The sequence below is a fragment of the Notothenia rossii genome (genome assembly GCF_949606895.1).
Source record: "Notothenia rossii genome assembly, chromosome: 9".
In the NCBI taxonomy this organism is placed as follows: domain Eukaryota; kingdom Metazoa; phylum Chordata; class Actinopteri; order Perciformes; family Nototheniidae; genus Notothenia; species Notothenia rossii.
Window position 1 is genome coordinate 8992267 of NC_136907.1, and position 13061 is coordinate 9005327.

At 40.4% G+C, this 13061-nt stretch overlaps 1 protein-coding gene across 2 annotated transcripts; it reads left to right on the forward strand.

Moving 5' to 3' along the window:
- The first annotated feature begins 107 nt into the window (after positions 1–107).
- On the forward strand, positions 108–12385 carry proser1 (proline and serine rich 1). 2 transcript variants are annotated; one of them, XM_079651539.1, is made up of 12 exons: positions 116–800; positions 878–943; positions 1433–1501; positions 1701–1795; positions 1935–2028; positions 2342–2452; positions 2800–2901; positions 3511–3589; positions 3835–3927; positions 4795–6085; positions 8908–9052; positions 11125–12385. In XM_079651539.1, the coding sequence occupies exons 1-12, from the start codon at positions 756–758 to the stop codon at positions 11239–11241; spliced, it is 2307 nt and encodes a 768-aa protein (XP_079507665.1). In that variant the 5' UTR covers positions 116–755; the 3' UTR covers positions 11242–12385. The 2 variants fall into 2 exon arrangements, with proteins under 2 accessions (XP_079507666.1, XP_079507665.1); XM_079651540.1 differs by lacking the exon at positions 3835–3927 and having other exon boundaries at positions 108–800.
- Positions 12386–13061: the final 676 nt, after the last annotated feature.

The window sequence follows — 13061 nt, forward strand, 5'->3', positions numbered from 1 at the left end:
AAGTTACGTTTAATTATCTTAATGGTTATGTTGGATGTAACTAAACTCCTTGTAGCCATAACAATACCAAAACTAGCTGTAATAGTGTAATCTTTTTTACAATATGTGATACTCGGCGTCTTTTTAGACAGGCAGTCTCTCGTGGGTCCTTTCCCGGTGTTGACGTTACTAGCGCCAGCTGTCAGAGGAAGCTACAGAGCATCTGTGCTGCTATCTATCCTAGCGCGTTATTATGAATTTGTTCATGAATTTCCAAATTTTCCAATCTCCATCATAACTATCGCTTGCATCAAATTTAAGCTAAGCCTGAATGAACAGATGTGCAAAGAAATCCGCTTTATTTAGTGTATTTTTCGTGAGCTGTGATCAGAATTAAGGTAGCTTTAGCTGGCTAGCTTGTTGTTAGCTGCGGACAATTCTGGTGAAGACAGGGTTTGCTCTGCAGACACAGCCTCTGTTGTTTGGAAGTCATTGTTCGCTGGTGGAAAATAGTTTTTTACACATGGACTGTAAAGATCATGCAACTTTATTTGGGAGCTAATGTTTTACTGCAAATATGCAATGTTATGAACTAAGCTTTTGCAGCATTATGAATTTAAATCAATAGCGTTGGATCATTGACATAGTATTAAGTCATCCGAATGCATTTAATCTTAAAGCATATTGTCTTTTGTACTGTTAAAACTGTATTTACCAACTGCGTGGTATAATAACTTTACTGATAAAGAAACGAACGTTTGTTTTAATCAACAAACATGGATAAGAAGTCATTTGATATAGTATTGGATGAAATAAAAAAGGTAAGGTGTGTCCTATCTCAAATACACTATGCAATTGAACATTTAATTGTTTGTTAATGTATGACTCTGTGTTTCAGTGCGTCCTGACTGATCAGCGGATCAAAGCCATAGAGCAGGTGCATGGATATTTCTCCAGTGAGCAGGTAGCTGTCCAAACGTCACGTGGTGTTTATCCCTCATTTTATATACAAGGAGAAACATGCAGAACCTCTTGCTGACTATTAAGTATTTTTACCACACTAGGTAGATAGGGTCCCCACACATTCGTAAAAAATCCACTTATTTCGTCTGTCACAAAGCTTATAAACAGACATTAAATAAAAGGATAGTCTTCATAAACACTCATGTGCCCTGCTTTTTAATATCTGTATTATTACTTATATTTAACCAACGCTACTTATAGGTCGACTTTAAAATGTATTTATTAGGTAAATGGAACAATTGTTGTTGTTATGGCGTGTTATGTTATATCAATACATACAGCATTACAATGTTTTTGCAGTAGTTGTTTCTCATAGTGTTGATATATCTTTTTGACAAATAAAGTTGGCAGCGCAGTACTACTTACTTCATACTAAACCTACTGTATACAGCTCTATTGTACATTGTAACACTGTCTTGAACATCTTCAGGTGATGGAGATACTGAAGTATTTCTCATGGGCAGAGCCACAGATCAAAGCAGTTAAAGCTCTTCAGCATGTGAGTAACTTCTGTTTTTAATTCAAAATGTGTGTTCCACATTTACACATTTGTTTTCAAGAAACTGAGGTCATTTATTTCTGTTAGAACAACAATATAAATGATGCTGTTGAAAGTTTAATATTCTCTTTAAAATCCCCACCTCTGTGATTTGTATTTGTTTAATTATTAACGTTAAATATCTTCTGTTGCCTTTTAGAAAATGGTTGCAATCCCTACAACCAAAGTAGCAAATATCCTGAACTGCTTCACCTTCTCTAAGGACAGACTGGTTGTCCTGGAACTAATAGCTTTGTGAGTACATTTTGAAAATGCATTTGAGCACCCTCAATGGATTTTAAAACACTTAAAGTGAAATGTTTTGCTGTAATATCAACCGCTTTGGTTTGACTAATTGGTTACTTATTTTTGTTCCCATTCTTGAACCACACAGGAACATTTCAGATGCTCAGAATTATCGTCCTGTGGAGGATCTGTTTCGCATACACTTGTCTGAGAAGAAGCGGGCTCGCAGGATACTGGAGCAAGTGAGTTCACTTTTGCAAGTTGTGTGTAGAAACCCTGTTTTTTTTAATTGTGTGTCTTAGTATAAAAATACCTTGTGGAATCCCTTTGGTACCCGTAAGCCCTGAGGAACAACTGTTGCCTAGCAAAATGTACAGGGCAAAGCAGTTGATGCAATTAAAAAACAATAAAACAATCTAAAGTTAAGCTTTTACAATAGCAGTACAGAATGTGTTAATGCCTAATCTCTAATATTGATCTTATGTTTATTGTATGCTGTACACACAACCAAACACACACTTTTTTTCTAATATAAAACTACCTCTGTTTCCCCAGGTATGCAAGGTTGGCTGCAAGGCTCCTGTTGCCATGATCTCCTCCTGTGGTATGATACCTGGAAATCCATACCCTAAAGGCAAACCCAGCCTGGTCACTGGCACATTCCCTGTGAGTATATGCATGGCCACCACCATATAATGAATTAAAGATGCCATTTATGCTTTATTTAGGGGCTTTAGAATACATCTTAATTAGATTTGTAATCTACATTTTACTTTGAATACTGTAAACTAAAGTTGTAATTATCAACATTGTGCATATAACATATGAAAGCTGAAGAAGTAATGTTATTGTTGATATCAGGTTAAAACTCTGTGGCGTAGAAAATGACACACTGAGTTTATTTCTTTCACTGGAAGACAGCAAAAAAGTGGCAAATAATGATTACTAATGATACAATAAATAATGCTCAAAAGTTGCGTGTGTTTTAAAAAAATATATTGTGTTGGTCACAGGGAATCCCCCCAGTGAAGAAAGAAGGCGAGAAGAAAGAGGACACTTCGAACAATATGGAGGGGAAAGGAATTTCTGCTCGTATTATTGGACCGTTCAAACCTGTAAGAATGGTTACTCCTGGGATGATGTAATTAGGCATGGAGTCCCCAGAGAAACCTTATGACGAGGCCTCGCATGACCAATTATATTGCTTTCATTTGATAAAAAAAAACAACCTCAATGTCAAGTCATGGTTATATAAGCTATTGATATATGACAGCAAGAGTGGTAAATGGACTGAATTAAAGACTGTACAATAGAGGGCCTACGCACAATAATGCTTATGCATACAGAATGAAATGAGTAAATATGAGTAAGGTCAAATATCCGGTTACTCATTATATAAAAATGGAACGCATGGAAATGTTTGAACTTCTGTTTCTCTTAATACAAATCAGCTTGGACTGTGGGAAAATGATATACAAAGCAACCACATTATGTTGCATAATAATGCCTGATTTGTTGAGCTTTAAGTGACCATCAAGAGCACTGGTTTGAAATATGTTTCATTTACTCTGTGGTTTCTACTCCGTTATATCATCAATGTATTCAATCTTTTTTTTTGTTGTTACTGTTATCGCCTTTGAAAACGTGCATTTCGGAATCACAGAACGATACAGAAGTTGTTCTTTACTTAAATGTTTTGTTCCTTCTTCTTATATTTTTTCTAGTTTCCATCGACCTACAACCCTCATCGGCCTGTGCCATACCCTATACCCCCGTGCCGCCCACATGCCACCATCGCACCAAGTAAGAAAATACCCACTCACACACCCTAATGCCTACCTTCTCCCGCCCCACCCTGTAATCGATCACTGTTTGCAAGTTGTCTGATAACACAGATATGTTAGATACAGGAGGAACTCATTATGCTGCTTCGAGTGGTTTGAGTTCCAATAAGACTTTTTGTTGTGGTTCAGGTAGTAAGGTGTGTTGTGTGTGATTACTACAGCTGTGTGTGGTGGATGCTGTTAATATTTGCAACTGCTACTCAGGTGCGTACAACAACGCAGGCCTTCTTTCTATGGGAGGGGTTATAACATCCAGCGTGGCCCCTCCCTCCTACAACTCTACCCACAAAGTAGCAGGTATGATTCGATAGAAGCTTGTGTGTGTGTGACAGAAAAATAAGCACTCTTTGAAGCTTGCTGCCCAACTAGCTGGCATGCTGCTTATCTGCATTTCTCAAGTGTTGAAAAGCGATGATCTGATAGAGAATGTGCTTCTTACTTCTGGAGTACACTGAGTGACCAGAAAAGTAAACCCCCTTCGCACCATACATCGTTTATATCTCTTTATATTTAGGGGGATTTTGGCTTATTACAACTCAATGGAACTACATTACTGTATATCACACAACATCACAGGATGATATCTTCAAACAAATATCTATAACCGTGGTCAAAAACTGTTTTCTGGTCAGTCGGTGTAGAGTATGCTTTAGTAAACTGGGATGAGTCTGTGGGCGCCTGGACTGGGAATAGCTTCAAACTAATGTCCTTAATCTTTTTTTTCTTGAATCATCGCTATGTGCTGGCATTTAACATGCATCGCTTGGGTTGACATTTGTTTTTGAACGCACTCTCTCATCAGTTTTCACAGTTGAAATGCATCTTTCAGGGCCTTTGGGGAGATACGTGGTTTGAAGTTTACAAATGTCAGTAGCAGTGTTGGCATACATGCAGGCTTGCTCTCTTTGGCTATTCCTCTCCTGCTGTGTGTCTCCTCTTTTTTAAGATGTGAGTGGATTGCTTCTTCTACGAAAGTTTGTTGGTTTTGAACATATTCCCTCTTTCTTTTGGAATGAAAAAATAACGCTACATCAGAAATTAAAAGCAAAGATTATTAAATCAAACCGTGTTTTCATTTTGTATTTCAGTTTTGACTATGTCAGATACAAGAAGGCATTATTTTAAAAGACTTCCTCGCTAACTCTGATCTTTTTCTCCCTCCAGGTTACGCCAAGCCAGGCAATCCTCTGCACACCACACCTGGAGTCAAAAGCGGGCCCCTCCTCATTCCTCATGGGTCCACGCCTTCAACCCCTAACCCACATCAGGCTTCTCCTGCTCAGCCTCCTCCCACGACTCCTATCACACCAGTGTTCCCCGGCATGGTGCCCTCTCACAACCCTAATGTCCCCTCTCTCTCGCCTGCTCCATCCCCATCTGTGATCAAAGCCGGTCCTCAGACCCCCAGCGGCCATTCTACACCTACACCTTCATCTGTCATTAAAGCCCACACCCCTTCAGGCACTCCTTGTGGAACCCCTGTCCCCGGCAGGAGCTACTCCCCTTCCCCCTTCCACGCCATTTCCCGACCGGGCACCCCAGCCTCCCGTGGCGCCCCCGACCCATTATCCCAGACGAACTCCATGGGCTCGACTCAGCAGAGAGCGTTTTCTCAGTCTGCAGATCACCAGTCGGGACTCGGCCACCCTGGCATGCACCTACAAGCAGGTAATCCCTCTGGGTCAGTGATCCGAAGTTACACGCCCTCTGGACCCTCCACTCCAGTTCATCCGAGCAATTCCTCCCAAGGCCTCAGTCCCAAACCCTCTCCGGCTCACTCTGCACAGATTCAGGCTGCTATCATGCAGGCGGGGGTCCTGAACAGACACACTGGGGGAAGCAACAGTGGCAGCAACAGCCCTGTGCACTCTGCCTTCAAGGGCACCTCCCGCTCCGGCACCCCGTCTGTGAGCTCTCTTGTGGTTCCAGGTTCTGCGCAGGCGGCCCTGGCCCGTTCCTTTGGTCTTTCCCACCCCTCGGGTTCTCCTCAAGTATCACTCGCTAATGCAGTAGCTCTCTCCGGCCTCCAAGCCCTGTCCTCCAGCCAAGCACCCTCTCATTATCCTGGCCTGTCCCACTTCCCCTCACTCCCTCCTTCCTCCATGCCTTCATCCATGCCTCCCAGCTCCAACATGTCTAACCATCAACAAGCCTCCATGTACCAAAGCCTGGCTCACAACGTTGCCCCCGGTGGAGGGTCCCCTTTCGGTCTGGGCCTCACCTCTGCCACCTCTATGTTCCCAGGCCTTCCGCCCGGTCATAGCCCCGCTGGCTACCCAGGGTTGGGGGTTTCAGGAGGGCACGGTGCTGGGAGCCCTGTGTTGTCTTCATTCATGGGACTGCAGGGGGCCTCGGCCTCTTCAGTAGCGTCAGCAGCAGCCGCAGCTGGAATTCCATCATCATCGCCGGTTTTACCAGGCTTTGCGTCTGCTTTCAGCTCCAACTTCCAGCCTGGGTCAGTGAACCTTTAAACACTTTACTGCACTGAAGCCATGTTATGTGGATAGCTAAAATAACCTCTTGATTTGACCTTAAAGGTCTCCTATTATACTATTTTTAGGCCTATATTATAGGTCTCAGATATAGAAAAATATAGAAAAAAAACATGTCTCTGAAGTGTTTTGCTCAAAATACCAAACTGATCAACCATTCTAGCCAGACAGCATACCCCTCTATTTCAGCCCTGTTAGAGAACTGCTGATTTTGAGTCCGTAGCTTAAAAAAAAAAAAAAAAATAGCGGGAGAATTCTACCAAGATACTCAGCTAAATGCTGCCGTGATTAAACGCCATATCATGTTCAAAACCGCATCAAGGATTTTTTCTCTTGCGGGTTTACCACAAGATGGGTTCCTTTTTATTTCCTGCTTTTTTTACACATACTCTCTCCAGTACAGGTTAGCTCTGAGTGTTAGCAATGCTTGCTAATGTAAACAAAGACCATATCACGTCCAAAACACGTCACGCATTGTTTCTGATAGCAACATTTCTGATAGGGCCTTGGCGTAAACTTTAAGCCAGCCCACATTTCCGATATTACGTCATATCGGCCACAAATCTGGATCAGCTCTGTTGTACCCCAATTTTTTTAGATTTTGGTACGGATGAAAAGAGAGAGGTTCCTTGACACTCCGGGGACACATTTATGTATAAAAGACATAACAAAGTGCATTTTGCATGATAGGAGACCTTTAATATTATAATATATAGGGATGCACGATATTGGTTTTTTGAAACCGATACCTTCCTGCTTCTCAAGACCGATACCGATAACCGATAATAATATTATATATATATATATTAAATGTACCTGTAGTTTTTGCACACCTGGTGGTAAAAAAAAGACTAGTAGTGAGCAAATGACATGAGCATTGCTACTATGAACCAAACAAAGCCAAGAACAGTTTTGACTCTTCAAAGTGACCATTTATTTTCCCAAATAAAAAGCCCCGGTGCCTTTGCAGCTGGCTTTGAATTCGCCGCTAGTTTAGCAGCGCAGGCGTCTTCGTACAACACCATCGTAGCGATGGCGATGTTTCAGGTGACTAATCAGGTTGGAAGTATTATAGCTCGTTGCTTTTTCCCTCCTCGTGGAACTTCTGCATTGCATTTGTTAATACAAATAGCAAGCGAACTATCTAACTCTGAAACTTTGAAATAGTCCCATACTACCGACGACATGTTTGTTTACTGTGTCCTGGCTTCACGGCCGCACACCATTTACGTCACAGCCAGGCATGAGTTAGGGAGCGCTGGATTTGTGAAAAACTCCTCTCTTCCTAAACCACTGACTAATACCACAGTACTGGCAAAACGGGAAGAGCCGAGTGAAAAACAAGCGCCCCTCATCCCAATCCACCCACACCGCAGTATTTTTCTTTTTTTTTACCCCAAAAATATATTGTATATTATCGGGGCTATTAATACTTTTATCGGGTTTATCGGGATGACGTCATAATTCCTAATATCGGACCGATAATTATCGGGCCGATAATTATCGTGCACCACTACTAATTTATGAATCAAGCCTACATGAAAATGTCACAGTTTCAACTGACTAATAATGTTATTCTGTGTTAGAAAACTGTGCTAGCTGGTCCATTAGTCCCATAACGTTTCTTAATTCCCAGTAACCAAGTTTCTAGTCAGAATTCTTTTTTTAGATAATTTCCACTTAGTTTGGTAAGCGGTTGCAAAAGGACGTCATAAATGTAGATAGATGTTCCACTTAACGTGTTCTAAGTGGAAACAGTGCAAAGTCCACTTAGCCTAGACTTTGGTTTGTGTCTCAGAGAAATTGTTCCATCCAGGCCATATATTTAGTATATTATCTTGCCAAGGTACAAGTGTTACACAAACTTGAGCCTCACCTGATGTTGACATTTCATGCACATAAGAGGTAGGCGGTGGCTTTTTTTCAAGATCATTAAATTAGAAAGCAGGTAAATGAAAGCAAGAGAAATATAAACACATTAACACACATTTAAAATATGTATGTAACTCTTTCCCACCTGTTCACTAGTTTCTTTGTTTGTTTGTTTGATTGATTGATTGGTTGATTGATTGATTGATTGATACATTTATATAGTATGTAGTGTGTAAGAAAAAGTATCCACTCATATGTATAACACAACCAGTTTACATTTTGTGGGTATTATACAAACCTGAATAAAATAGTTAACTGGTAAGCTTTAGAGGGGCTGCGAGAGAGAATTTGCTGCAGTTGGACGTAGCCTGGCTGTTTCAAGTGTTTGTGCTCAGCTAATTTAAAGGCTAAGCTTTAGCCTTATTGTTAAATATTCAAGATTCAAAGGTTTTATTGTCATGTGCACATAATCTACAGTGTAGAAATGGCAATGAAATTCTTCTGACCCGAGCTCCTCAAACAATGCAACATATATAATATAATACAAAAATACCAATAAAGAAAGTCTATATACGTGTAAATAGAATATGATATGTTCAAGAACAGAATATGAAATTAAATAATGTTCATTAAGACAAAATTAAATACGGTTCAATGCGGTGATAAATATTTATATAATCGAGAGTGATATAGATTTAGTCCTAGAAAAAGTGCCTTTCCAGATCAACAAGAGATCAGTTTTAGCATCCCATACTCACCTTTAATGTTCCCGATTTACTAGGATGTTTAGTATAGATATGTAAGAACTGTAAGTATTGTGTTGTTGTAAAACCCAGTCAATACAGATCAATGTGGCATAGTGTAATTAAGATAACAATGTAGAGCCTGGCAGTAATGATCCTGCGTGTCACAGGTTGAGCAGCGGGCTCCAGCCTCCAGGCAGCAGCGGGTTCCCCAGCCTGCTGTCCTTCCCCGGGATGCCGGGCTTCTCTCCCTCTGCCTCTCCTGCTGGCCTCAGTGGCCTCCACAACCAAGCCATGCAGTCTGCCCTGCTACAGGTATACATACAGTGGGGCAAAAAAGTATTTAGTCAGCCACCAACTCTGCAAGTTCTCCCACTTAAAAAGATGAGATAGGCCTGTAATTTTCATCCTAGGTATACCTCAACTATGAGAGACAAAATGAGAAAAAAAAAATCCAGAAAAACACATTGTCTGATTTTTAAAGACTTTATTTGTAAATTATTGTGGAAAATAAGTATTTGGTAAATAACAAAAGTTCATCTCAATACTTTGTTATATACCCTTTGTTGGCAATGACAGAGGTCAAACGTTTTCTGTAAGTCTTCACAAGGTTTCCACACACTGTTGCTGGTATTTTGGCCCATTCCTCCATGCAGATCTCCTCTAGAGCAGTGATGTTTTGGGGCTGTCGCTGGGCAACACGGACTTTCAACTCCCTCCAAAGATTTTCTATGGGGTTGAGATCTGGAGACTGGCTAGGCCACTCCAGGACCTTGAAATGCTTCTTACGAAGCCACTCCTTCGTTGCCCGGGCGGTGTGTTTGGGATCATTGTCATGCTGAAAGACCCAGCCACGTTTCATCTTCAATGCCCTTGGTGATGGAAGGAGGTTGTCACTCAAAATCTCACGATACATGGCCCCATTCATTCTTTCCTTTACACGGATCAGTCGTCCTGGTCCCTTTGCAGAAAAACAGCCCCAAAGCATGATGTTTCCACCCCCATGTTTCACAGTAGGTATGGTGTTCTTTGGATGCAACTCAGCATTCTTTCTCCTCCAAACACGTCTAGTTGAGTTTTTAACAAAAAGTTCTATTTTGGTTTCATCTGACCATATGACATTCTCCCAATCCTCTTCTGGATCATCTAAATGCTCTCTAGCAAACTTCAGACGGGGCTGGACATGTACTGGCTTAAGCAGGGGGACACGTCTGGCACTGCAGGATTTGAGTCCCTGGCGGCGTAGTGTGTTACTGATGGTAGCCTTTGTTACTTTGGTCCCAGCTCTCTGCAGGTCATTGGCTAGGTCCCCCCGTGTGGTTCTGGGATTTTTGCTCACTGTTCTTGTGATCATTTTGACCCCACGGGATGAGATCTTGCGTGGAGCCCCAGATCGAGGGAGATTATCAGTGGGCTTGTATGTCTTCCATTTTCTAATAATTGCTCCCACAGTTGATTTCTTCACACCAAGCTGCTTACCTATTGCAGATTCAGTCTTCCCAGCCTGGTGCAGGTCTACAATTTTGTTTCTGGTGTCCTTTGACAGCTCTTTGGTCTTGGCCATAGTGGAGTTTGGAGTGTGACTGTTTGAGGTTGTGGACAGGTGTCTTTTATACAGATAACGAGTTCAAACAGGTGCCATTAATACAGTTAACAAGTGGAGGACAGAGGAGGCTCTTAAAGAAGAAGTTACAGGTCTGTGAGAGCCAGAAATCTTGCTTATTTGTAGGTGACCAAATACATATTATCCACCATAATTTGCAAGTAAATTCTTTAAAAATCAGACAATGTGATTTTCTGGATTTTTTTTTTTTCATTTTGTCTCTCATAGTTGAGGTATACCTAGGATGAAAATTACAGGCCTCTCATCTTTTTAAGTGGGAGAACTTGCACAATTGGTGGCTGACTAAATACTTTTTTTTTGCCCCACTGTACACACACACACACACACACACACACACACACACACACACACACACACACACACACACACACACACACACACACACACACACACACACACACACACACACACACACACACACACACACACACACACACACACACACACAGCCCCCCCCCACTGACACTTCACCTCAGCCACAATGCAGACTCTATGCATTACATTAATGCACACAATGTTGACAATATTGTTTTTTTTACTGCACATATTTTATTCCATTATATTTCAATGTAAATACTGCTTTATTTTGATTTTAATATTTTTCTTATTTTTTAATGTTATTATAGTGTTCTTAAAATAGTTCTATCTGTGTTTTTAAATGTTTGTTTTAATTTTATGTATGTTCCACAACACCAAGTCAAATACCTCGTACTGTACGTGTCAACCTACCTGGTAATAAACCCGTTTCTTTGTCTTGTTTCAGGGTCATCCCGCATCTCTAGAGAACTTCCCTCCCAATAGTTTCGCCAATTACCCTCCAGGACCAGGGAACCCCTTCCCCCTCCAGCCAGGCCTGCACCCCCAGCTGGGTTGGCAGTGAAACCCACAACACACTTTGAAAAAAACGGAGAACAGTTACTCACGGTGGACCACTAGCATAAAACCTGCCCTACCCCTCAGCAGTTGACATTTTCTATGTTTTGGCCTTGAACCCTGATGGGCGCAGGACAGATAGTTGGGTTTCATTATCATGTATGTTACAGCCAGACTTACGTAACACTTATGTAACACTATCATGAAATCATGTGAAATAGTGTTTGGGGGAGATTACATATTTCACATTTTATTCAGTTGTAAATATCAGGTTTCGAAGTTGTTAGGTTTTAAAATATACCGTGACCTCTTTAAATGTTAGCTGGACTTGGCTGTTTTTAATCAAGTTTATCAACATTCATTAGTGAATCATGAATAATAGAAATTAAATTTAAAACTGTACATGCCATCATGAATTGACACTATCCTCATGTAGTATTTGATCCAATGTCCAGTCTCGGTGGAAAAGACAATACGAAGGATAATGACAGTCTCTCCTGAAATGAACATTGTATTATGACACTTTTGAAATGGGCCCAACATAAATATGTTGTCATTCTGGGGCTGTGTACTGCTCCTCTGTGTGTTGTTTTCAGTGAACACGTTGGCCTTTCCCCAGTTAACTGTGATTCACATTTGTTTACAAGTTCATTTAAAAAGATTTCACCCCTATTTTTACAGTACTGACCAGATTTACTGTATGAAGATTTTCCTGAGAATCAGCAAATGTTGATTTATAAGTGGACTTGAGGTATAAAATGTTGGTATCCTTAAGTAATGCTGTGCTGCATTGTGGAAACTGTTTACCTCATTTACTGTACATCTAAGAACATGGGGAGACATTTGAGATGAACAGACTTTTTATTTTCCTGTGTTAGTTTTTTTGTCCTTTTTTTTCTGTATTTGCACCTGTTTTATTATTTTGTCAGTAAACTGCTGGTTGCTGTAACTGTTACTGTATCTCTATTCTGTGTGATGCCATGTCTAATAGGAAAGCCCTTTGTTTAATTAATGAAGGTGGATAGAACAATGTGTAGATAAATAATTATGCTATGAAGGAGTGGCTGTTATTTGCTTTTTAACTGGTGTAACAATCATCAACTATGTGACTTTTTAATAAAAGGGTGCCAAGATCAAGGCCAAAAGTCTCATAGGCTCATGCACATGTTTTATCAGCAAAGTAAAGGTCTGAAATATACATTCATTGACAAAGAAAGACTCAATCAACTGTATACTTGTTAAATATAACCAAATACAGCTTCAAAAACAGGCGGATAATTGAAACTGTAGAGAAGGTTACCTTCTTTGATTTATTTTCATAAATCTTTTTGAATGAGTATTATAAACGTTACGGTTTTACAGCCTACGTAAAGTCCACTTACTGTAGGACTCTACGCATGGCTTCAGGAGCATCCGTAGTATTACACAATACACATGATGTCATTAGTCATGAGACCTAACTCCAAGTCATGGGATGTCCTTTGAGAAAATTCCATTTTCCATTACTCAAATATGTTCCATTCAATTCAAACTTTGGCCACTGTCGTTCTCCTTACTAAACCTGTTAAATGACAGCCTTTTATTCATTATGGATAATGGAAACATATTTATTTTCTTAAAGCTCCTATAATAAATGAAACTTTAATTTCACTTAGAAATGCTACAATTATTTGACTATCAGGTCCTTCACACGTTCCCATGGACTACGGCAAGTGTATTACATATTTTGTTCTTTACAATCAGCCAATGATGGCCTCCCTTAAGCCAGCTTATTCAAAAGACATAATGAATTTTCAATAAATAATTAACATCTTTGAAGAGACAGAA